A 26,341-nucleotide genomic window follows, 5' to 3' on the forward strand; every position below is an offset into this window, starting at 1 on the left:
CAAGCCAAACAGAAATAAACGTTTTATTTCGTCATTTGTATCATTTAATTATTTCCATATAATGTCATATCTGAGAGTTAAACTAGAATTTTCACTTAGATAAAACGATTCAATTTTCTAGAATTGGAGCCGATCCTAATCTTGGGTGAGAGGTCAGGTACACCCGATCTAGACTAACTGGAGATTCCACACCAACACTGCTGACATTCTAACTTTTTAAAATTGAAATTAGAATTCAAAATCAGATATATTTAATGTCTTACAAACATGTACTTACTCTTCTATCTGAATCACTATTCCATGTTATCAATATCTTGTACTAAATATTGTCGTGTTTAACATCATGCACGTTAAAAAAAACATCTTTTTTTCACTAGTTCTGATTTTCTTTGCAGCCACGAACACGTCATCAGTGCAATTAGATGAAGTGCCACATGTACAGTCAAAATGTGATGAACACAAACTGCCGACAGATGGTGCTGTTGTACAAGTCATCAAATCCAAAGTCAGCGTAAGTAATCGATCTACCACATAAATCACTCGTCATCACTCAAATGAAACATGAAGATAGATCGATAGACGGATAGATAATATAGATAGGAAATACGTTGCAAACATAAGACGTGACGTCATTAGTGGTTTCTAATTTTTTCCGATACCCAAAAAGCGCACCACCGAGGTATCACCCTGTTCCTGTCCAGTCTGCCGCGGGGGAGGTTCGGTTGTGAAGCTTTTTTTCTCTCTCCTTGTTTTAGTGGACCGTCCCACTTTAAGCCAAAGTGGGCGAGCTGGGATAGGCTGGGAGTGTGCTTGGCGGCCGAGCAAGAGAGAAAGAAAGACAGAAAAGGAAAGGAGCTAACTAGGAAGTCTGCAACTTCTCCCGGGCAGCGTGACGTGGGACTGGAAATAGGACAATTTACCGGAGGAAAAAAAAAAGACTATTTGGAGGTGCACATCTGGGAGACGCGGATGACTGAGAACCGTCACGGTGCAAACTTTATTTATCGCTCAGATTGATCTTCTTGGAGGCGACACACCGAGGAGTACAGTATATCATGCCGAGGAGGACCGTGCAAGAAGTGACCGTGCAGGATGTCCAAAAACGGAGAAACCCCAGCAAACATTATGTAAGACTCCTCTTAGTTCACTAAAATAACACGCTAGTTGTTCAATTGTGAAGCCCATTAGGGTTTATCTGCAGCTTTCTCCTCTTTCCCCTCCCTCACTCCTGTTGACGAAAGTAAAAACAAAGAGAGGATCAAATTACCGCTATCTGCCAGATGCCAGATTTCTAACGGGATTGTTTTTTTAAAGGAACAGACTTTGGCACTTTAGTATGTACCAGACATTATGTTTCAGCGACTAAAAACACTGTGAAAATGTTGTTAATACATCTCGTCATAAGATCTGCCTTACATTGCGAAGTTAAGAGTTGCATTCAATTGGACAACTGCATGCCCCCCACCCCTCACCCGCACCCCCAGTAATTTCTCTGCATCTGTAAATCACATGGGGAATAGAATAAGAAAAAGTGTACAGTAGGGCATTCCATATTTTGTTCAATTTCCAGACATTTAAAAATGGAAAAGAAACCATCTTGAAGGAAAAACTTCACTCATCTGCCTCAAATAAGGTCACCGGAATAAAGGAAACCGCTCTTGGCATGACAGAATGCTATTCAACGAAAACCACAAGAATAAACCTGTTCTGTTCACATCTATGGATGATTTGGAGTTTTCATGCATATTTTTGGAAAAGGGAGGAAGTCAGACTACCTTAGCAAAACTCACACAAAGATCAACATGCAAACTTCACACAGGAATGCCCGAGCCCAGATTCAAACCCAGAAACATTTAATTGAGAAGCAGACTTGCCAACTACTATTCCACTGTGCTGCTTTTTTTTGGGTGGGGGGGAGGGGGGTGGCACAGGAAAAGCAGCCCTGCCAGCCGTTGCTCAGCCAAAACCAGGCTGGGAGTATTTTCAAAATAATTATTCCATAGGAAATCACGCAAAGTGAAGCAATCCATTCCAGGTTCAAATCATCGTCATTAAAATATGAACTGTGCAGGTGATGGATTTGAGTAAAATGATAACATTCTTAACGGTCATTTGACCATATAGATGTGTAATTGATCATTAATTACACGCAGTCACTATTGAGCGTCAAGTCTGACCGACTCAAGGTATCACTTGAACGCAACGTTGCAGCGTTGATGCGTATTTTTCTTTATGATTGTGATTTGCGAAAAAGTTGGGATCTCGTGTGGGACAAAAGAATGTCAACAGGACAAAGGCTCATTTCTTACCACTGCACAATAGAGCCTCCGCAATTTTGCGTGAGGCAAGTGAGGAAGTCACTGAGGCCGTTGCCTGCCAAAGTGCACATGCGTGACATCATGTGAGGCGTCAGGGCCGGCACCGGGCTGCCAAAAGATGCAGCAGGGGTTAGTTCCGAGACCCTGGTGCGTGATCGTATGTTTGGCCGCATCCAAGGAGCGACTTTGGATTTTTTGGGGAGGACACAGTTGACATTTTCACAGCAAATCTGCCGACCGTACACCTTTATGAAGGTCAAATATTATCATGTTAACTTCAACCAAGCCTTTTATATTCAGTACCAGCAAATTCCGGACCAAGTCTGAAAAGACGTTTAACAACGTCTTTGGGAGGGAATGAGTTAAGCTCACACACTGCATTTAGAAAGTTATATACCGAGTTCAAATGCCATATGGTGCTTTACCGGCTCTTTCCATTGTCATCGTTGACTCCAGTTACCCTTGAAAGAGTGAGCAAGGGCAGGGAAAATGTGGGAGGGAGGCCAGCAGCCGACACCAGGGGGTTTCCAGCCACCGCAATCCTTGAGGGAGGATAATAAAGAACTGGGTCAAGCTTCAGACTTTGGGTCATTAGGCAACTCACTAACAATATATCTGCAGTTAGTAAGAAGGAGTAATCGGTGCACTTCAAATTCAGCACTTGATTTCAGAATGTGACGTCATGACTCATTCAGACCTCCCTTTGCCTTTCAAAAATGGCTTCCTTGTGTCACTTGGGTGGATTAAAACTACATTGCCCAAGTCTGATTTGATCGAAGGATTATGCAGAAACTACAAATACGCATGAATGTTTTGTGGCATGCCTAGGAAGAATCCATTAAATGGGATAACATGGGGCAGCAACACCACATTTACTCCTTTTGCCGTTACGGTCAGCGGCTCGGCATTTTCTGTGAGTCAGAAAGCGGTGTGATGAATGTCCATAAAAGAAAATAAAAGCCAAAGCACCATTATTTATGATGCACCCGCGCCAAAATTAAAATGGTAGTGTCCTGTCTGTGTGTTCCTTACCACATGTGTGATTCTCTGGGAACCAGGAAGTAGCCTTATTCGTAAAAATGAAAACTATAAAAAGACATCAAATTGATGGACACACAAATTTGATGCTTGAATTTGTTGTTGTTGTTTGAGTCATGAAACTGTTCGCCCTACTTCAGAAGTCAAATGGTAGAGCCTTTACCATTGATTCCCAAAACCTATATTCAAGGAACCAAGAAATCGCCTGATAATTACCACATGGATGGACACAAATCCCAAATTTTGAAGACCTTAGTTGGCAGAATCCATTTACACTGCTTGCTCTTTTACATTCTTCTAAGGTTTTACTATTCAGGTATTTTTCTCTTACTGTTGTTTAAGTCAAAATGCAACCCGTGTCTTCTTTACTTATTCTCAGTTGAGCCCGGGGGAAAAATGAGTGAGTGCTCCGACTTTACGCCATCCTCGCTGATGAACGAAGTGGCCCACTAACGGTCTGGAGAAACAAACATGAATGGCTTTTGTTCAACCTTGGTGGCAGTCTGCACTCTCATGAAAAGCTCCAATTTTAGAAAATGATGTCACTGTCTAATGTTCTGGATCCTGGCCCGATAATGACTTCCTCTATAACAGGAAGTAGGGTACATGGACATGCGTGTAATCGCTCAGGATTATCACATTAGAAAACAACAATGGCAACATTTTGAGGGAAAAAAAAAACAAAAATCCCATTCATTTTTTGATATTTATAGATGTATATTTTTTTTCTCTCCTAGGTTTACATCATCAAAGTATCGTGGACCGATGGCAGCACGGAACTCATTTACAGACGCTACAGCAAGTTTTTTGACCTGCAGGTGACTATGTACAAATTGTTGGGTCTCGGTATTGCATTTACTATCCATTATAATTAGGTTTCACGTGAAGGATAAGCACTTTTTCATCAGTAATGACAAAATTGTAACGTTCGCTCAATTGCCACACTCATGACTGGTTATTATTCTGCTCTCGAGGGCACGCAAAAAGGGCTTGTTCAAGTTAAGTGAGTGCAGGCATGGATATGTAATGACCACAAAAATGTCTGAGTCATTGTCAAACGTCATGGTAGCCGTATGTGTTTGTTGTGCAAAAGCGGGAATTAGCATCTAAGTTTCCTTTCCTCTTTTCGTGGTTGGAGATCTATCACGAGGAAGAGATGCAGGAAGACGACTGTACACACACACACACAATACGTGACTAATCTTAATTGGATTACAGGGCTTTTCACTTGATTAAGTTAAGTTAGAGGGCGGCCCGGTAGTCCAGTGGTTAGCACGTCGGCTTCACAGTGCAGAGGTACCGGGTTCGATTCCAGCTCCGGCCTCCCTGTGTGGAGTTTGCATGTTCTCCCCGGGCCTGCGTGGGTTTTCTCCGGGTGCTCCGGTTTCCTCCCACATTCCAAAAACATGCATGGCAGGCTGATTGAACACTCCAAATTGTCCCTAGGTGTGAGTGTGTGCATGGATGGTTGTTCGTTTCTGTGTGCCCTGCGATTGGCTGGCAACCGATTCAGGGTGTCCCCCGCCTACTGCCCGAAGACAGCTGGGATAGGCTCCAGCACCCCCCGCGATCCTAGTGAGGATCAAGCGGCTCGGAAGATGAATGAATGAATGAATGAAAAGTTAAGTTAGAAACATGAGCAGCGACATGGTTCCGATACTAAAATGACAGCTTGTTGAATATGAAATTTTGAGGCGCATTGTACTGCGCATTTGCTAAATTGGCTTGATTGATGATGGGGAACGTTAACAATCGAGTCATCGTTTTTAATTACTTTTGACGGGATGGAATACTCGCCATCTGAACGCTCTGAACTCTGATGCAAGTACAGCGTTGTGTACAGTTGTCATCCGAAACGAGAGACTAAATCAACACTGAAATGAAATGACGGTATCTCTGAAATGATTATTCGAAAGAGAGCAGCCCGTGTACTGGATCTTATTAGATTGCACGGGGGTATCGAGTATCGCGGCCGGTGGCTTTTCTTGCCCTCCGCTTGATGAGAGACGAGGGAGTCGTCATGACATCATCAGGCGCCCTTCTCATGCAGCCTCATGACACGGAACGTAGTCATTCGTCTCCTCTTATTGCTCGCTTTCAATTTCCCGTCAGGCTCTTTGCGATCACATCCTGACACTTTACGGTTAGTTCGGTCATCGCCACGTCGACTTTAATATAACAAGAAGGGAATACATATTCTAAAGAAACACGAGTCAGTAGCTCAAGGCCAAACAGGAAGTGTGAGTCAACACAGCTGGACCGAGCAGCTAATGTTCCAACACGAGCGGCATGAGATGCCGGCGTGACCTTGAACAAAGTGGGATGCATCGTTGTGCATTTTCTCACCTGTCGCTTGGTTCCTCTGGTCCATAACGGTTGGAATCCCGGAACGTGTCTCCCCATTCTGTGACTCCACGTGTGAATTTGGTCTGCAACAGTTTGCTGTGTTCATTTTTTTTCTCTCCTCCTCCTAAAAATAGCACAGTTGCATCACCTTGATTGTTAATTGTTACAGTCGTTAATTATTGACATTACCTGCATAGATTTATCTTCAACACTGGTCTCCATGGTGACACAACGAGTGTTTACACATAAAACCACTTTTTTTTTCCCCCACTTGAACAGAAATAGACTGGTTTCTTACCGAAGGATGGAAATGTTTCTGCAGCGGGGTCATCATTGTGGTTTTTCAATTAAAAAAAAAAAACAAAATTCTGTTCATGTCACTAAGACCACTTTTCCATGCTGCACACGTGTCCGCTCAGCTGCTAAAACTCCAGCAGTCCCTTTTTGGAGAAACTTGAAAGCTAATGGAAAAAAAATAAAAATCCAATACCTCGCCTCTTGCTTCTTAAACATTCCGCAGCTGTCACATATTTTTCCATGTGCAGTAATCAAAGTATCAAAACTCTTAACGGGGGGGCGGGGGGGCTGCTCGCCGGGAGTATTTTACACCGTGCGTCATCAACACGTTGACCACTGAGCTCAGAAAAGCGCCCTGTACAGTTGAAGCATCTTCACGCTCAGAAGCTGCAAAGAGAGCAGCCATTGTTGCTCTAAATAATTTTCCACCTCGATAATTTTCCACCCGAGGAAAATTATTTTGATGCATCCATTGAACCGATATGACACCCGCTGGCCTGACATATTTTCGAGTCACCTCAGCAAGTCGAGCCCGAGTGCACTTAACGAGCCCATCATCATCCCGCTTGTACAGCATGAATATTTGACATAGGAGGCTCGATGCGACTGGCACTTGCGAGAGACTTTGAGCTCCCGGCGGATGCCCTTTTTTTGTGTGTGTGTCTGAGTGGCTCTGATTACAGAGTCGATACAAGGTTGAGAACAGACAGAGAGCGGCAGGGTGTGGCTGCATTCACGCGTGGGAGTGGTCGCAATATGTCAGCTGGGAGTTTTGGCTCCCCCCCGTGTTTAATCGCCTTTCACGTTGCCTTTCAGGAAAATTGGCACAGAGGCATCGCAGTTAAGCGGACATTTATGAGCCCTCGCCTGTCCGACACAACTGACGGAAGGAGGTCATTGCTGTTTGTTTGTCGTTGACACTTTGCCTGCTAGCTTGAACATTTTGAAGATGTAGTTCATCGAAAGATCTCATGCAAAAGCAGTGCGCTAAATTAATTTTTGGAGGATTAGAATACCGGATACAAAATTCGTCATTCACTCAGGCCAGGTGTCATTTGATCGTCTTCAGTTGCCAAGCAAGCAGGTTTCACTTTTATCACGTTGTTTAGTTTGCAGTTGCCTTCACCGCTTTGCCAAACACGCGCTCCGTGTGTGTCTGCGCCTAAGAATGACGATTCAGCAACTTCTCTGCTCGCAAATTGAGGCTGAGCACCTGTAAATGATAGATGACAATTCTGTTATTAATGTAACAGCTGTGTCAGGTTTTACTCAGCTCTTTTCACCCAAATTTGCATTTTTTTTTTTTGGTACTGGTACTTTCTGGAGTAAATAATTTGAAAACTTTGGCGTGGCTGAACCGTACGATAGCCTGCAAGATGCGCGCGTGTCCTTCAACGCTCCATGTTAAACCGATACTCTATGACAAGAAAATATGGTTCCAGAGCCTTGCATAATGGCCAAAACACTCAACGGTCGCATATGACCGGCCGAGGGGGGGGACAAGGGTTGGTTGGCTGAACCATCTGCTCGGTGCATTCCTAAACATTGGCAGAGCGTTCTTTTATTGGCAGAATTCCTTGCAGGAACTGCTGATTTGAAATATGTCAAGCCTCCCCCTTTCCAGCCTTGCTATTCCATTGCACGCATTACAATGTGAAGAATGATTTGGAAGAATGTAATAACTCTTTGCTTCGTTTCAGATGGAGCTGCTGGATAAATTCCCAGTCGAGGGGGGTCAGAAAGACCCCAAGCGAAGGATCATCCCGTTCCTGCCGGGTAAGATCCCAACCTTGAAAATTTTGCTGACTCACACTTATCGCGGGCATTTCATAAGTCTGCCTCTCCAAAATAATGTATTCACGACATTCCAGGCGATCATTCAAATCCACCGGTCACAATCCTTTGATAAGCACAAGAGCTCTCAGTGTACTCCACCAACATTTTGTTAAGAATTTGGAAGCAAGCCTCGCCCCGCCTAAAACTCCCCTACCAGGGTTGGGCTGGGACTGAGGCGTAGGATTTCTTTGAGGCCACGCAAGTCTGGAACTCATTGAGGAGATACACAAAAACACAGATGTTCGATGAACTCGGGATTCAGTCGGAGAAGGCTAAAAGAGGAGACGGAAAACAGTCGTTTACATACCGTCTTCAACTTGAAAATAAAAAAACAGGCCAAGCTTATTTTCTATGGATACCGTTGCACATTTGCATCTGCAGCAATACAGTTAAAAACACAAACAGCTGCATTAAAGTCAAAGAGAAAGACCGAGTCAAAAGGTGACATCACAACAAAGCTAGCTTTAATTTGTTTGTCCCTCTCAAACAGATTTGATCGAAAACCGGACGTTTCCATTCCCAACAGTCATTGCGTCTTTGCATTTTTAGAGCTTTAGATGCATTACAACATCCCAGTGGAAGAGACAACCGCTGTCAACTCAAAACGGGTGTGGACAAAGGCACAAACTCCAAAGTCACAAAAAGCTTGTGGGGGTTGACAATTCAAGATGGAATGTGGGTGTGATTCTCCCCGGTTCGTAAATTGACTTCATTTTATTTGCCCCAGGACGTTGGGGAGGTCGATTGTCCGTCTGTGGAGATAAATATCAAGGGCTTCAACCAGAAAAGTTATCTGGAATTTGTTTCCAACATAAATCATATACAAGTGTGGTGACTGTCGTACAGACTAAGGAAATACAACGCATCCGTTAATAATGGTAGTTGCATGAACTTAAATGATTTTGACTCCTTTCTCCCATAGGATTTGAACGAGATCAATGACGGTTTAGCCAGTCGTAACCCTTCCCAAAAGGAATTTTGCGGAAAGCTAGCCAACAGGAACCATTTTTGTACTTCCATCTCAGTCTGTCTCCCCTCACCCCAACCACCTCCCTCCCCGGCTATGGTCACTTCTGCCTCGGAGGGTTGAAAATGATCTGCTTCCTGAATGCCCTGTCACCAAACAAGCTCCATTCATCTGCTGCACCCTCACGCCACTGAGCGCGCAGAGTGGGCCGGGTTGAGTCACTGCTTCTCTGTTGACTCCGGAGAGTTTTGGAAAGCTATCATGTACTCTTTCCTGTGTATGAGGAGGTGGCGAGGAGAGAGGAGGAAGGGGACACTCTCTTTTGTGACCTTTCACTTGCTAAAAAATAAGGATAATCGACACTTCAATGTCGCTTGCCGTGGCGATTGTACGAAATGCGCGCGTTAGCTTGCGCATGTGTTTCACATTCACAAGACGGCAAGTCACGTACGGCGGATGCGTATAGAAACAAGAAATGTTGTGGTTTGTGGAGCACTTCTATAAGAAGCAGACTGTTCTTTGTATCCCCGCAAGCTCGGAATCGAGGTAATGCGTCCTGTGTCTCTTTGCTCTCTGGATCTTGTTCCAGCATTGACTTCCTGTGTCAAGTAATGAAAGCAACAAAAGCTAAAAGTCAGACAGATTGGAGAATGATTTTTTAGAGGTCTATTTTGATCCATCTTGTCTGTTGGTACCTGTAGTTAGTGCGACAGGGATAAGAGCGGGGATAGGGGTGTCTCAACCGAGATGTGACAACGTAATCTGTGCTGCCAAAAATCGTTTTTCCAAAGATTTTGAGGTTGTGTTGGAGGATTCAACCTCCCCGTTTTTTCTTATAGGACAAGGTTTCAGAAAAGTGTCAACAAAACTGATCTAAAACTATGAGTACATTTATGAAAAAGTCTTTCTTGCTTTGCTTCAGGGAAGATCCTGTTCCGGAGAAGCCATATCCGAGATGTGGCAATGAAAAGGCTCAGGCCCATCAATGAGTACTGCAGGGTGAGTCTAAAGACTGGAACAGGACATGTCCATGCTTGTTTTGTGACCTGTTTTTTTTTCTTTGCTACTGTACAATGATATATTGATAAACAAGGCGTATATTTCCCTCGCCACCAAAGAACTCCACAAATCTTGTTAAGCCTTACAAACAAAGTGTTATCTCACAGACGCGCAACATCTGTCCTTCGCTTAACTCCCGAGATAAGGCCCGAGACACACGGTACACCTCTTTGCCTGACTGCAAATGGAGCCAAAATCAGGCTCATTCCTAACTTGCTTGTGCTTTTACCAACGAGATGAATCGCCTCACAAAGTGGAGGGGATGGAGTATACAGCGTCCGCTTAGGCGCCGCTGTCGCAGAACCGCGGTCATAAACACGACGATAGCTCGTGTCTAATTGCTGCTTTTTGAGCCAAAGGAAAACATTAAGCTCGCTGCTAATACTTTTCTGATTTACTATCCCGTACGCTACATGTCGGATTTGCCGCTTCGAGGAAGGTTTTCAAAATTGCACAGATTGAAAGAGAAGAGTGTTTGACGAAATTGTTTCTGGGTTGGTCTGGTTCAAATTTTTTGAAGTCATGCCAAGTGTATGACATTCAAGCATGCTCTTAGATGCATAAAATGGTGACATTATAATCGCTAAGATTCCGTGAGAACTCGGTTGTTGAGCCAACTTTTTAATTGAAAGGCCTAAATAAACGACAGTTTTGTCCATATAGTGCGTCTCTCATCGGGGAGCCACACCCTAAGGCCAAAAGTTTGGCGGTGCTGATCTGGCTCTCGTCAGCAAAAAATTATTTTTCTTACATTATACAAATTTGCTTAAACTATTCCCCCCTCCTTTATCCTCTCTGAGAGTGGAGGATGTTTTTCTTCTTTTTTACATTAACATTTAAATGTGCCATCTTGGCTCGGTGGAGGTTTTTATTTCGTTGTCGTTTTTCCTGTGGGTAATTATGGGAAGAGCTGAACCCCTTTTAACTCTGTGACTCAAACTGCAGTCAGCATAGCTCGTGAAAATGTTGGAAGGAGCGGTACGGATTTCATTTCAACATACCGCAGCTTTTGCTTTTAGAATCAATTCATATGTTGACAGTTAGAACAAGGACAGGTTGGACTGACATAACAAGTCTGAATTTGAATGACAAACTCCAAAAATGTTTTCAGACAGTCTTTAAAATTGTCCTGACGAGCTTCGTGTTGATGCTCGAGAAGAGCTGAGTCAAGCGTTTTTTTATTTTTGTTAGTTTTTTTGGACAGCTGAAGACAGCCTACTCAGAAGGAATTCCCCTGGTTTGTTAGTCTTATGTTTTTATTTAAGACAGGAAAACCCATACACACTTAGCGTTTTGGGTATTTTTTTTTTTGCATACATCAACATCAAAAGTGCTGAGTTTGGATGACTGTCTCAGTCACACACGGCGTGATACCATGTGAGTTCAAGCTCGCAGGGAAAACAGCATGATGATGTAATAGCTCAAGTTGAAGCACAACAGCACACGACCCGTCGGGCAATAAAATTATGGGACGCTGTTCCTGAGTCTTCCCTTTTAAACCATTTGAGAGTTCTGCTGTTGATAATTCCAAACGACAAATAAAATCTTGGGCGGTGGTTAGCACGTCGGCTTCACAGTGCAGAGGTACCGGGTTCGATTCCAGCTCCGGCCTCCCTGTGTGGAGTTTGCATGTTCTCCCCGGGCCTGCGTGGGTTTTCTCCGGGTGCTCCGGTTTCCTCCCACATTCCAAAAAACATGCATGGCAGGATGATTGAACACTCTAAATTGTCCCTAGGTGTGAGTGTGAGTGCAAATGGTTGTTCGTTTCTGTGTGCCCTGCGATTGGCTGGCAACCGATTCAGGGTGTCCCCCGCCTACTGCCCGAAGACAGCTGGGATAGGCTCCAGCACCCCCCGCGACCCTAGTGAGGATCAAGCGGCTTGGAAGATGAATGAATGAATGAATGAAATAAAATCTTATATCTATAAATTTGTACAGCCGTAAACCTCCATTCCAGTCCTTGATGACAAGATGGTTGACAACTGCCAAATGACCGAAGTACAAAATATGTTTGCCGTCTTCGGTTGGTCAGTTATATATATAAAAAAAAAGTGATAAATCCTATTTAAATTTAAATTTTTTTACCTTAGTATATAATTTACAATAATGTTTTGTCATAGTTTTTTTTTTTAATTAAAAATTTTACTCAAAGGTTAAAATTGGATGGGATCGCATAAACGTCCTACCTTATGCTGAGGTAATGAATTCTGTGAATGCACGAGTCGGTCTTATTCTCATTCTATTTGTCCTTTGCAAAAACACACACACATACACGCAACGCAACTGCACAATTATCTTAATGCTGCCCGCTGTAAAGAACACCCATGAAGTCCATTTGCGGTAATATATGCCTCCTGCTCTCCTTGTTTCGTCCCCGGGGAGCATGGTAATGAGAGGACGGGCCACCGGCTGATACAAGGCCAGATAAATTCGAGGAGATGACAGTTCGCAGTGCACTTTGACCTCATGAACTGTGCACTGCTCTCCGTCGCAGAGCCAGAGGTAGTCGTGGAGGTCACAAGTAAATCGAGCATTCGGCTCAGGGGCGGAGCGAATGCACTCCGAATGAGCGATGTTGTGTACACTATTAATCTACAAACCTCGGCGTCTATTTTTAACCTGGCGGAAACTGGAAAACGTTGCTCTCCGAATTACCTGTGACAAGGCGAAGTGCTACATGGGACAAGGGCACCTTGGTCTGGGAGTCTGGCTTGCATCCAGTAGCTGCCAAGCCTGACGTTCTAGTGACTGCGCTGCCTCAAAGGACAGAAGGAAAACACTTAAGAGTATTAAAAGCCGAAGTAGAGGCCAGCACAGAGTTTGATGGATAGTGCTCGGGTTTGCCTGCCAGCTTCAGCAGAAGAGGGCGTCGTCTCGCTCCCAATCAAAGCGACAGCCGCCACAAGGACTTTGACAGGACATGTTCCGTCTCCGGGTATAAGGGCAGCGCACATTCAAGGGTGACAGTCTGGACCTCTAATTGATTTTCTTGAAAGAAACAAGTGGGCAGTTAGAAGAAAAGAGGCAGACTCTGAAAAGTCTGTGATAATGCGGTGGCGTCACAGGATCCAAAATGGCCGTTTGTCTTCAAGTTGTAAGGGTCAGTCCGTCGTTTTGCAAGTGATCCTGCAGAGGGACACGACAAAGGAGAGGAGATGGAACCAAGTCCAACAGTAATCCCTTTTGTCAAATGCGAAGCTCGATTGCTTCATCTTTATCAAAAACAATATGAAGATCAAATGCGCTACATGTATACTGAACATTCAAAAACGGAAAACAAATCAGTCAGATGCATACGCATTTTAACTCATTCAGTACCAGCCAATTCTAGACCAAGTCTGAAAAGACGTTTAAAAACGTCTTTGGGAGTGAATGAGTTAAGCTATCTGTTTATTTCTTATCTTAGTGACTTTACCGTCGCTAAACAAACCATTTCAGGTCAAACCTCAATATATTTGTCTATCGTGTCCCTCCAGGCCCTCATCCAGCTCCCAGTGTACATCTCACAGTGTGAAGAGGTCAGAGTGTTTTTTGAGACCAGACCCGAAGACCTCAACCCACCCAAAGAGTAAGTATTGTGCACGGAGCCGCAGGCATTTCAATTTACCTGCATCCTATGATACCAAGAAGGCGATAGGTTGTTGACCGTACGTCAGTGTCGGTCTGAAGGGGGTTCATATTTGCTCAGTTTTGGTCTTCTGTCGGTTCGGTTTTAAATTGTTTGATTTGAAGAATGTCAGGAGTCCTCGTCTTGAATGCAAAATGTGCAACAAGACTGGAGGCGCGGTCACCACGCTATTGATCTTGATGTATGGCGTCTGACAGCCAGACCTCTCCGTCTCATCGGCACTCGCGCAGATTTTCTTTTTGTATTCCGTACACGGCGCTCGCGCTGGTTGCCAAGGACAAATAACTCCCCATGCACATTCCCGAGCATATGTCGGGGAGAAGCGGGGAAAGAGTGAGGTGGCTGACGATACAGGGAGGACGTTGGTTTGTCTCAACTGGAATTCCACGAAACCGCTTGGCTTGCGCAAGCGTCATTGGTGGGCCAGCCTGACACACTTTTCGTAACGACTTGTTTTGACTTTGTCAGCCACAGACCGTGATGAAAAAAAAAAAAGACCAGGAAGAGGACATTCCGGCTTATTAAATGTCTCGCAACCGTGGAGCCAACTGACTAGAAGTTACACTACAAAGCCGAGAGTGATCTCATAACGTTTCAGATTTCCATCCAAAATTCTGCGGGCTCGACAAGTTGCGCAAAAATCTAGAAATGAAACCGCCCTGAACGTTTTATCCATACGATGTAGGAAATAGTGAGACCTGAGCGGCTGCAAACAACAGATCGAACAATCTTTTATGAGCCCGGCGACATTCTTGTTGTTAACGGGCAAGGCAAACAACAAAAGGGAGTTGCACAAGAGAGGCGGTGATTTAAAAATACGGTAAAAGGAAGATGAATGAAGTAAAAGTGTGGCCGTTGACTCACACGTTCCCTGCCGCTCTTGAGCAACGCTCCATTTATCTGGCCCAATGTCTACAGCAGGCGAGGCTTCATTGCATTTAAAAGCTTTTACCTTCAACAATTACGCATGGAATACAAATAACACAATTATTCACCAGTTTCTATCCCTTGCACTATTTCCTGCATCCCGCAACAAAATTAAGTAGAAAATCTGCTACTGAAAAGACCATCATCGAAAAACCGGCGTATTAATGTATCTTTGTCTTTCTTTTTTGGTTTATCAGGGAACCAGCCGGAAAGAAGAAATCAGGTGAGTCACGTGTCAATACGTATGATGAATTAAATCATTTTTCTGTGGTTGTGACCATTATTTTTAAACTTCTCTCCATTTACTGCGATGGGACATTGTTTACCTGTGGTGCTGGAATAACAGCGTTGATTCCGTCACGCGGCATTTCATTTTCTTTCGAAAAACCAAAATCTCTTTCCTCTCTCCGTTCGCTCTTCAGTTGCATTCACTCCATGTCACTCCTTTTCAGTTTGCTTTTCCATTCATTTTCCTTTCCATCAGGGTTTGCCGAGAGAGCGACTACTTTCCTAAAGCGAGGTAGTAAGACACTGAGCGTCATGTTTGGTCTTGCTGTGTGTTGACCCGGCAAGTTGCTCGAGGCCTCTCCTTCACTGCCACCCACACACATCCACCCACTCCCACTCCCCGCAATCCGGGCAGGTGGGATGTGAAACTTTCCTCAGAAAAATACGACTGTGGTCACCGCCCTCTGGAATCCAATAATGTCTTCAAACAATTCCCGTATTTTCCGCACTATAAGGCGCTTCGGAGTATAAGGCGCACCTTCAAATGATTTTTAAAACGGTTTTCATTTATCGGGCGCACCGCACTATAAGGCGGATAGAATGGAAGCTACAATCGTGGCTGAGGTTGCATTATGCATCCACTAGATGGAGCTACACTAAAATGAATACAACACAATACAGCGTTGTTAATGTAGCGCTTTCGCAACCGCTGCAGCTCTTACAAAGCGCTTCGCCGGATATTTAAAATACCACTTGCAAAAAAATCGTGATATTGATCCATATATAAGGCACATCGGATTATAAGGCGCGCTGTCGGCTTTTGAGAAATGCAGAATTTGAGAATGCTTTTACGTGCGCCTTATAGTGCGGGGGGAAGAAACTATATTTTAGTGAAGTATGATCTATTTGTAATAATACGTATAATTGTTCAGTACTTGTACCAATTAAGACAACTCTCTCATATACACGTTACCTTAATGGATGTGTTGGGCTCACTGCAGTTGAGAAACTAAACATTCCTCGTTTCTATATGAGGAAATGCCATAACCATCAAGGGAGTTTATTCCATTTAGTTTTATGTTGGCTTATGAGATTTAAAACACAATGCGAGATTTTTTTTTGTTGTGTGTGTGTTTGCTTTGCTTGCCGCTGCTCACTGAAGGATCCGCATCGCAATCAGAGGTGCCGTATTGAGGGTGCTTGAATTTCGATTGACAACATTCGTTTTGTTGTTTATCCATCCACTTGCACCTTCAGTGATCTGCTTGCAATGTCGGTCTTTCCCATTAGGATCATTTCAACCTTGACTTATTTCAGTGGACGGTTAGACTTGATGAAGTGGGGTTGAAACCAGTTTGAACTGTCTGTCTTCATATTTTCCATGGTGTTGATGGTGGGATTTCGAGGGTGCTAGTGAATAATTTTACATAACCCCGTATATCTTTAATCACCTCTAACCTACATTGCCAGTATTTGGTCTTCGATAGTTGGGTTCTCTCACACGATCTATCCAATTGTGTCTGCTGCCTCGCCTGCTTTGCATCCAGGTGACTCTCCGTAATAGAGTTAAAGCCTCTTCTCATTTATTGGTTGGTGACTTTGACCTTGTCGGAATTATTCTTGGCACGTCACGCAAAGTCAATTCACTTGGCTTGCATTAGTGGAAGTTTCATCACCGTTGGACAGTGTGAAGTTAAAACCATGTCAAGATGACGGTCTGAAAAGTGCACAGGTAATAAAAGTTCATGGGCCTCATGCTGATATCCAATTAAGGGCCTTAATGAGATTTAATGACCAACCATTTGAGCGCAGGCTTTGCTTTATTATGGAGACTTTACCTCAAAACAAAAATAGCTGACGGGAAATGTAATTGGGCACGCGCTGTCTTTTAACAGGAGACGGCACTTCGGCGGACCCGCTCCTTTTGGACCAGTATGTGGCCGTCACGGACTACGAGAAGCAAGAGAGCTCTGAGATCAGTCTCCGGGTGGGTCAGGTGGTGGAGGTCATTGAGAAAAATGAGTCCGGTAGGTTCCCCCAATCACCTTTATGAACTGAACAGTATTTACAGTGATCATTTTTTTACCTTTACCGCAAGTCAATCACAACAGAAGCCATTTGTTTTCCTTGTTGACACCTGGAGCTCATTACGGTTCTTGACAGTTAGTTTCCCCTCACGAGACACGGCTCTTACCTTTGATTGTTCTTATTGTTGCGCTCGCAAGGCTGGTGGTTCGTGAGTTCCGAAGACGCCCAGGGCTGGGTTCCTGCCACCTGCCTGGAGGCCCAGGATGACCCCGATGACTTCAGTCTTCCGGGAGACGAAGGTACTCGATGAACGAAGCCTTCTCATCCGATGCGTGCTTTCGACTGTTCCGATCCTGTAGCTCTGTGAGAGAGATCTTTCGGGAAAAATCATGTCAATATTGTGATAGCAGCCAGGGACTGAATCCGAGCCTGGCTTGTACTTAGAAGTTCCAGATGGGCGGAAGTGTAATATTACTTCCTGTCTTGCCTCACCGTGCTGCCGCGTCAGCGCCTCGGAGATTCTGGTCTTTGCCGAGGCACGTGGGCCGCCGTCGAACTTTAGGGGATCTTTTCAGCACGGGCTTTGGGCAAGGTGGAGCGCATGAATTTTCTTCTATGCCCCCTATTAACCTGAAGTATGTGTCTGTGTCTTTGCTGATGCACGCAACCTTCTTGGCTTGGCATGTCCTGTATGGAAGGCCCAGTGCATGTCAATGAAGTCCTTGCATTCAAAGTACAAAATGAATCTTTTTGTTAAGTAACCAAAACCAAAGTGACGTTATGTGTGTGAGTTTTGTTTTTTTCGTACTAACAAAAAATAGCTCACGTAGACGACAATAGCGCAAGTTCTGACTTAGCTTTAGAATTCAGTTTACGCCGCCTCCCGTCTTCAACCGAGGACCCACTGTATGTTGTTTTCATCACCCAAATCAAACATATCAACGGTTCAATCTGGCTCTTGCCACGTTACTCAAACAGTAGAATGTTGACTTATTTTTTATGGTGAATACAAAAGAATTAAAAAAAAGTGTGCGTGTTTTGTTTTAAATTGTTAGCTTCTGGTGTATTTTTCCTGTATTTTTATTTTTTTTAATACCACAAGGGAGTCAAAATACTGTATTGGAAATATCTCTTGGGGCGGCCCGGTAGTCCAGTGGTTAGCACGTCGGCTTCACAGTGCAGAGATACCGGGTTCGATTCCAGCTCCGGCCTCCCTGTGTGGGTTGCGTGGGTTTTCTCCGGGTGCTCCGGTTTCCTCCCACATTCCAAAAATATGCATGGCAGGCTGATTGACCACTCTAAAATTGTCCCTAGGTGTGAGTGCGAATGGTTGTTCGTCTCTGTGTGCCCTGCGATTGGCTGGCAACCGATTCAGGGTGTCCCCCGCCTACTGCCCGGAGACAGCTGGGATAGGCTCCAGCACCCCCCGCGACCCTAGTGAGGATCAAGCGGTTAGGAAAATATCTCTTATATCTTAATATCTCCAACTCGATAAATAAATCACAACAACAGCCGCATTGCTAAACATTAATATCGCTCTGACAAACCGCAATCAAAACAACGCGTCACTGCCTGTAAATGCAGACATTCTCACACTCATTGGGAGAAGTGTACCTAATCACTTGTCCAGTGAGCGTATGCATGTGCTGTGTTGGTTGCATGCGTTTATTTCTCATTCCACACCCCGCAGGCTTTATTCATCGCATCTTTCAAATTGTGTTATTGATTGATTTATTATGGATCAGTAAATTGTTTCTGGGGGCAGTTGCCAAGAAAAAGAAAAGAAATGTTTTAATACATGTTGAAAAGTGCAACATTTAGTCAGCAGAAGCTTTTGTCTGTTGGTGTTCTATTAGTGTTCTTTTTTTTTTGTTTGCAGAAGAAAAATATTCCGTGGTTTATCCTTACTCGGCCCGGGATCAAGATGAGATCGACCTGGAGAGAGGAATGATTGTGGAGGTCATTCAGAAAAACTTGGAGGGCTGGTGGAAGATCAGGTAACGCTTAATTGTCTTAGTTCAACTTTAGACTTTTTTTTTTAAGCAGTGATTCCCAAGCACAGAAATTATTACGACCATTAATTATCTCACAAAAGTGGTCCACTTCTGGTCCATGCATTCCCTCGGTCAGTTTCGCAGTGTCACAACGCCATCATCTGCTGTCCAATCAGGTACCAGGGACGCGAGGGCTGGGCCCCGGCTTCCTACTTGAAAAAGACCGACATTCAAAGCCAGAAACAGGCGTCGTGCGGCGTCACGCACGCCAGCGCCAACGACCTGGACGGATTCTCCAAACAGAGCCAGCCGACCCGAGAGACCCGCGACGGCAGCCAGAAAGAAAACAGACTCTCGTTCTTCTCTGACAACAAAAGTAAGTCCATTTGAATGCGAAAGTTTTTGGATCATGTCGATATATTTAGGCTTCTAAATGGACTGATTCTTTTTTTTTTTTTAAACTACAGGATTTGGCCTAAGACAAAGACCTCCTCCACGCAGAGATCTTTCCATAGTAAGATCACTGAATTACGTACGATACATCATCAAATGGTGGTGTCGCCACTCTCCTAACAAACCAATGAATGCCTCACCTCCAACAAATGCCCCCCCAAGAGAAAAAAATAAATACACTACATCCTGATATCATAACTTGCAAGCTTTTTGCAATCGCTGCATATGAGCTACCCTATGTAAATAGTGTGACACTTCATAGCAGCAGATAGGGGTGTTCTGACACCCACATTTTTCCCGCGTCCATCACTGTTGTCCACATCCACAATCCCCCCCCACGTGATTGAAAACAAAAATATTTCATGGTACAGCACATCCGTCACACTTCAGTACACCTTGTTTACCAGTGAATTCATGGAGGACTAATCCTTGACAATACAACCCCTGTAATTACACGGTTCACCAAACATCCAAAAAATACACCTCGGTGTGCTTTTAACGCCCATGAAGAAAAGGCAAGGACGAGTAGACGTCACCTCCAAATGCTCAGTGCCAAGAAAACAAGGACAGGTGAACAAAAACTGCTAACGTGTGGTGTCATCCCCCCTGTAATACAAAAGCCACAATTCTATTTCAACCGATGCCAGCAGCGGACGCAAATGTGTCCTGGCAGCTCTCGTACGACCCTCTTGCTCTTCTCTGCTTTTGAGTAAATAAACACCAGCTGCCATTTGAGGAAGCAGTGTGTATCACCTGTGATTATATTAGCATAATATTTAGCATAGCATATAATATTTAACATAGCATTTATTTATTTTTAATCATCTTTCCACAGCCACGAGGTACAAACCTTCCCAAGCCGCCTGGTCCTCCACAGGTCGAGGAAGAGTTCTACACAATAGCCGACTTCCAGACCACCATTCCCGATGGGATCAGCTTCCAGGCTGGAGTAAAAGTGGAGGTGAATGGCGGCGGTTTAACCCTCGTAGTGCACCGCTTGCGATAAATGTAAAATGATGTCTTTGAATCAAAGGCAAAGGCATTCAGAAAAACACGAGAGAGCTGAAACTTATGGAGGGGTTCTAAAACGGCCTAAATTTCATGACGTCACTGGCTGATAATTCTCAGGCATTGCAGCAATAATAAAAAAACGTTTTGATACCTTAATCTTCACAATTTACATATTTTGCACAATAGAGACCCATTATAATTCATATTTTTGAATGCATCGTAAACCTAATGTGTAAACATGCATTTCACGCGATTTTTACATCAATCGCTTTGTTTTCGCTTGGACAGACGTATGCATGCCACATTGTTGGGTTGAGGTAATTCCAATTGTGCAACTTTTAGGTGGCGCCAGAGGATCACAAATGAGTTTGCCTTTTTGCAGGAGGCTTCAAACCAATGCATTTTACATGAACACGTCCGGTCGGGATTGTTAGTAGGGCTTGGTTGGGACCTCCAGACAATTTTTTTTTTCCTAAAGAATAAAATATCCCAAAGAACTAATAAAAACTATATATGTATGGATAGCACAGATGCCTCTGAACATTTTGAGTGTTTGGAAAAAAAAAAAAAAAGAAGAATGTTTTTATATCACAAAATACATCATTACAAAAATTGTCAAATGCGTAACTTAAGGCCTTTTTAATTTGGAGCACACAAGGGTTAAAGTGGCGTATAACTAAAGTGACCTGAAGACACTAAGATGTCTTCTTTTTTTATCATACCAGGTGATTGAGAAGAACGGCAGCGGCTGGTGGTACATTCAAATAGACGATCAAGAAGGTTGGGCTCCGGCGACATTTATCGATAAGTACAAGAAGACGAGCAATGCCGTACGGCCCAATTTTTTGGCCCCTCTGCCCAATGAGATGGAGAGGTTGCGGCTGGAGGACAGCGGTTCTTCAAATGCACCGTGCACAGATGATAGCTGGTCCAAGCCCTTACCGGATGAGCCCACCGGAGCCCCCGAATCATGCACCCGAGCCAAGCTTAGAGACTGGAAGTCTGGTGCTACCAAGTCGTCCGCCTTCTCCGGACCACTGCCTCCAGCCCCTGCGGCGCCGCCGGATGACAAACCAGCTCTGCCCCCAAGAAGAGAGTCCATCAATAAGAGCTTTGACTCGGAGGCGGCAGACAAACCGGCCAGACCGGATCATTCCAAGCATTTGCCTCCTAAACCACCAGCTCCCGGTGTCATCGTGCCGCTGGTTCCGCCAAAGGCGGCTCCTTTCAAAGCGGACAAAACACCCGAACCAAAGAAAGAGGACAAGAGCAAAGCGCTTCACCTTCGCAATGAGATGGGTCTGGAATGCGGTCACAAGGTCTCCGCCAAAGAGGTCAAGAAGTTTAACCTGAAACCGGTCCCCAAGCAGCCACCCAAACCCAAGGCCGAAGTCACGGAGGAGAAACCGGAGGCAGCTTCTCCAGCGGTATTTATGAAGCCGAAGCCGGTGGTCCGACCGAAACCCATTCCGGCCGCCAAGCCGGAGTCGCCAGCGGAGAACAAAGTCGACATCACCAACCTGAGAAGTAAGCTGAGGCCTTCAAAACCCGCGGATCCCGGCTCCGCTTCGGGAGAGGTCACCCAGCCGCACGATCACCCGGCGGCCCTTCCTAGCGCGCCACCCTTTCATAGCTCATCTCTGAATAACGGCAAGAACTGTGACGAACCAAAATTCCCACCTAAAAACATGAACGGCCATAGTCAAGAGAGCTCGCCACCTCTTGCAAAACCAGCAGTCCCTCCCCACAAGGAGGCCCCTCTAAGACCCCCAGCCTTGGCCCCGAGAAGACCTCCTCCTCCAAAGAAAACCACCCCATCTAGCCCAACTGAAATCAAACCACCGGCTGCTTTAAAAGACGCTCAAGATTCTCCTAAGACCGGTCCACAACTCAACAGACCCCCACCTCCGAAACCAAAGGGCTTTTCTCCAGCTATCCAAAGCAAAGAAAAAGAAGAATCCAAGGGTAATAAAATCGTGATTCCCCCCAAACCTCAGGTGAAGAGCGACAAGCCCGGCCCGCCCAAAGACAAGCTCCCACCTTTGCTCAAGGACAAGGAATCCAGCAAGGAGGAGCTCTACCTGGCCGTGGCGGACTTTGATGGCGACGACCCGACCTCCAGCTTCAAGGTGGGGACGCTCTTTGAGGTGCTGGAGAAGAACAGCAGTGGCTGGTGGTTCTGCAAGAACATAGGAGAAGATGTTGAGGGCTGGATCCCTTCCAATTACTTGAGCAAGAAACCGTGAGGCACTCAGACACAAATACTGTTGATTTAAAAAAAAACACACACACACCCCAAAAAAGCATCACTACTTTATAGCTAGTATTCATTTTTTATTTATAGGTACTGTTTTTTTGGTTTTTTACTTATGCAGCAACACCAACATGGACCGACAAGGCTTTGTTTACCATTTTTAATCGAACTATGACATTAGAACCCTTTGTTTTTGTTTTTTTTGCCAGATTCACGTAATCAGCTGCATTAAATGAGAGAGTGGTAGCGTAGCGTTACAATTTACATAGGAGGGCTGGGGGGAGGGGGGGGGGGGTGGCCTTATGGTGTAGGCGCCGTAACCCAAATCAGTCTGTGTGCGCCATATACTACCGGTAACCCATCACTGGTATTGGGTGGAATCCGTTTATCTCCAAAACCATCATTTTTTTCAAGTAACAATGACAAACACACACACACACACACATACAAATCAATCTACTTACCAGAGATGCTGAATAAAGACAGAACCCCTTGTAACTACGCCTTCCCGGATGGCAGTAACCCTATATGTGCAAAATGTTTAATATGCAAAATTCAGGCGTAGACTCCTCCCTGCATCACAAAAAAACACTTAAACATCCAAGATTACTTTTTGTTGTAAACAAATACCGGTAGTTTATTGGGTTTTGATGGATAAAAGCAATCGAGTTCACTTTGCAAGTGTAAGAGCTTTGTTCATGACGGTCACGCGTGTTCATTTTGCTCCTGCGATCCTTCCATTTTTTTAAACTTTTTTGAATATATATCTTTGCCTTGATTTGTATGAAACAAGTCCTGGCAAAGATTTGCACACGCTCAAAGAGGTGAAAATGGATGACACCATTTTCTGCCACGTACCGAATGTCCTCAAATAGTGGACTCTGCTCTTATAAAAACCGTGACCCTATTAAACCCCAGGTGCATTGTTAACTTGAATAAATAAACACTGCACCTCTGTTTTATTTCTCATTACCGTTATCGGTTTTGTTTTGTCTTAAGCAGAACCCACGGCCACTGTAAAGTTGATGTTTTGTAGTGCTGCTTCTAGAGTGGATTTATTCCATGAGAGACAAACACAATAGTGTCCTAAGAAATAAACATATATAATAATAAAGCAAGAGCTACCCTTTAGTGAAACAAGTTGTGTTAATATATTTACTATAATAAAGCCGCAAAAATTATACTTGAAAGAAGTGCAAAGTGAAAAAAGGCTAAAATAAATGAAGGCCTCCTGCCAATGGATTGTACTCTCTGCAGTTGAGTAAATAAATATCATCGACTGCTATATGGGGGAAATGGTTCGCACATCATAATTGGAAAAAGTAGACTTTCGAACAGTGACCAAGTAATCGGTGCAATTATTTACAACGTGTCACAGTCTGGTGTTCTGATAACAGCGATACAAGTGTAGGACCAATGTACAGTACAAAAATATTGTTTTTACAAGAGGGCTTGACTGGTCTCAAGCATGATCAGTGTATCAAAAATATTTTTTATTATGGAGACTTAAATGTCTGTCACTTATTTTCATTATTAATTGTGCATCTTTTGACTTTTTGGGTTTTTTTTTAACTCATGAAGAGACTAGAAAGAGAAAATGAGTGAAATTGATTGAGGGTTTCATTGAAAGTGAGCCGTATTTGGTTTGGACATACAGTATTGTGTTCTACGGTTGTCATCACCACTAAGCAAAGTGGTTAAAATAAAAAGTTCATTTAGACAATTAGACAAGACTTGAACCGAGTTGCTGTGTTCATTTGATACACAACCGACAGTCATTAAAAGGATGCAAGTAAGTTTGAGGTAAGTTAGGTGCAGTATATGAAAGATAATTGTGTGGGTACATCATGTCATCATGGCAGTATTATCAGTTTTTTCATCTTTAACTCAATAAACATTTCAGTGTTTTTTTCCATTCTGGTGGTTTCATTTGTTTCAAGAAATGTTACTAGCATAGCAAACAATTACTGTAGTACATTAGAATAATTGCACCATGAGCCACTTATTGGCCATTTTCGTTGTTAACAAAAAACAAAATAAACATTTGTGACAATTGTGACAAAAAACATTTTTAAACATTCATTTAGGGGAAACAAGCAACCAAGAATATTAAGCAAATTGAACTGTACTTGGAATTTTTTTTTTAATTTGGACGAGAAATGTTTGTGATTTACAAGATCGGCACAACAGCTCCACCTTATGGTGAAATTGAGAAAAGCAATTTTAGCTGAATCTTTCTTGGCTATATATACAATATACGATATATATACAATACAGAATAAATATTAGATTATGATTTAACCGTGATCACAATTTTCCCATTTGATAAAATTTTCAAAGGAATTCGAACCTTCGAACTGGTATGCTCAGTTTGTTAAATATGAGGGTAAATTCCACCCAGTGTCCCAAGAGTTGAGACAATACTGAACTGGGCTAGGGTGAGAAATGTCAATTCCTTTCTGACGTTGAGACTCTCAAAACAGCGCCACCGTTTGCTGGAAGTATGCGGTCCGAAAGAATTTCAGGTGGGCAATGTGTAAAGTTTCGAGTCAGCCAGTTGTCAGATAAAACTAACCTTCATTCTCTCAATGAGTTGAATTCCTTAAAAACTCTTGCCAAAGTCCAATAATTAGAAAATCTATATTTATTAGATATTTACAACAGTGGTTCCTTCTAATACAGTTTCAATCACACTCATAAATCAGCATACATTCCACTTTATGCAAACTGAGGCAGAGCGGAAGACCTAGAGGGACCCAGTAACCTCGATCGGAAAATAATAATGAACAAGAGAGCGAAATTTAAATGTACCTAAATGTCGATTTAATATATTGTACTTTTGCAGGACAAAAAAAAAAATACAATTCAGCAGAACGAATCTTTGCATTCCCTTGAAAACCAAACCAAAAAAAAATGTAATATTGCACTTAGGTTAGCATGCAGTTTAACTACTGCAACAATTAAACACTTAAACTGTTTTAAATCCATCAACTGACAAACAAACAGTATTTCGCTTTGGCTTCGTCACTTCCCATCCAGTGTTGCTGATTTCTACAGTAAAACACTCACTTCCCTACCTCCTGTGTTAAAACAAATTCATAAGGAGTAATTAAAAACAAATACTACGAAGACTATTTTTGTTCAATTTGGTCTTGGCAATACCCCATTCAAAGTATAATAATGACTATCATCTTAATAATGACGATAATCACAAACATCCTTCATACCGCAGCTCCGTATTAAAAATATAAATTTGAAAATATTTAAATTAAAAGTTACAGTGACGAATTGAGATTAAACTTTGAGCAAAAATAAATTAAAAAAAACAGGCACACTTTGGCAATTCCGGGACAAAACAACGTAAGGCATACAGGAACGCAGTTTACTTGCTGCATATTTTGTCAATTGCATTGACATTATCAAACATCCCTCTTAGAAAAAAAAGTCTATATTCCCTATTTGGGCATTAAAAAAAATAAAGATGACACCCTCTTAACGAATTTTTTTTTAAAAAATCACCTGAATATAAACTACTATTGGGGTGTGGCCTTTGGTCGTCAACCAACAACGTGACGATTATGAAGTAAGGAAAAAACAAACAAACAATCATGACTTAGGACATAAATATGCACTTATTAACATGAATGATAACGTAAGGAGGCGAGCGGGATTCTGTCGCGACGGACTCAAATTAAAAAGCAAAACAACGTCGTGCCCCGTAAGGTAGGTGAGTTGGAGACAGTTTTGAAAACGTGAATGTGGATGTATCACAGCAGTAGCATGCGCTTTATGTGGTGGAGGAGTCCTGATAAGGCACAAACTTGGAGAGCTTGCCGATAGATCCGCCCGGAGTTGGAAAGTCGCCCATGTCGGTGATCTTAAAGAAAGCGTCCTGCTCCTTCCTCCTGTTCTTGAGATCCTCCTCGAGCGCCTGTGATGCAGGAAGAGGAAGAACAC

General features: G+C 43.5%; 2 protein-coding genes and 1 long non-coding RNA gene across 10 annotated transcripts in view; 1 reads left to right on the plus strand and 2 right to left on the minus strand.

Annotated features, from left to right (window-relative positions):
* The window catches only part of LOC127588239 (uncharacterized), a 50,789-nt gene extending 44,611 nt beyond the window's left edge, over positions 1–6,178 (minus strand). Inside the window, exons 1-3 of one of the 2 annotated variants that reach the window (XR_007959015.1) lie at positions 6,001–6,178; positions 5,703–5,823; positions 2,744–2,860 (exon numbers count right to left, since the gene is read on the minus strand). This is a non-coding gene — a long non-coding RNA (uncharacterized LOC127588239). Of the gene's footprint in view, positions 1–1,836; positions 2,861–5,702; positions 5,824–6,000 lie in introns of those variants that run through there. The other variant, XR_007959014.1, reaches the window with a different exon arrangement.
* On the plus strand, positions 682–24,299 carry sh3pxd2b (SH3 and PX domains 2B). 7 transcript variants are annotated; one of them, XM_052046817.1, is made up of 15 exons: positions 682–1,127; positions 4,094–4,174; positions 7,700–7,775; positions 9,725–9,801; positions 13,338–13,429; positions 14,614–14,639; positions 14,901–14,936; positions 16,540–16,671; positions 16,870–16,971; positions 17,181–17,264; positions 18,552–18,669; positions 18,843–19,042; positions 19,134–19,180; positions 19,955–20,080; positions 20,856–24,299. In XM_052046817.1, exons 1-15 carry the CDS (start codon positions 1,056–1,058, stop codon positions 22,374–22,376), a joined length of 2,790 nt encoding a protein of 929 aa, XP_051902777.1. In that variant the 5' UTR covers positions 682–1,055; the 3' UTR covers positions 22,377–24,299. The 7 variants fall into 7 exon arrangements, with proteins under 7 accessions (XP_051902777.1, XP_051902780.1, XP_051902779.1 ...); XM_052046820.1 differs by lacking the exons at positions 13,338–13,429; positions 14,901–14,936 and adding an exon at positions 15,807–15,826; XM_052046819.1 differs by lacking the exon at positions 17,181–17,264 and having other exon boundaries at positions 683–1,127.
* Positions 23,173–26,341, minus strand: part of stk10 (serine/threonine kinase 10) — a 28,133-nt gene continuing 24,964 nt past the window's right edge. The window contains exon 20 of the mRNA XM_052046815.1: positions 23,173–26,315. Coding sequence (XP_051902775.1) covers positions 26,172–26,315 — 144 coding nt within the window. The 3' untranslated portion in view covers positions 23,173–26,171. The remainder of the gene's footprint in view (positions 26,316–26,341) is intronic.

The sequence above is a fragment of the Hippocampus zosterae genome, chromosome 16 (assembly GCF_025434085.1).
Source record: "Hippocampus zosterae strain Florida chromosome 16, ASM2543408v3, whole genome shotgun sequence".
Classification (NCBI taxonomy): Eukaryota; Metazoa; Chordata; class Actinopteri; order Syngnathiformes; family Syngnathidae; genus Hippocampus; species Hippocampus zosterae.

Excerpts from the sequence above, each read along its gene's own strand:
- sh3pxd2b (XM_052046817.1), top strand. The coding sequence starts at position 1,056 with ATGCCGAGGAGGACCGTGCAAGAAGTGACCGTGCAGGATGTCCAAAAA. Across the intron at positions 14,937-16,539 it reads GACTACTTTCCTAAAGCGAG|GAGACGGCACTTCGGCGGAC; the intron begins GTAGTAAGACAC and ends GTCTTTTAACAG. Across the intron at positions 18,670-18,842 it reads GAGGGCTGGTGGAAGATCAG|GTACCAGGGACGCGAGGGCT; the intron begins GTAACGCTTAAT and ends CTGTCCAATCAG.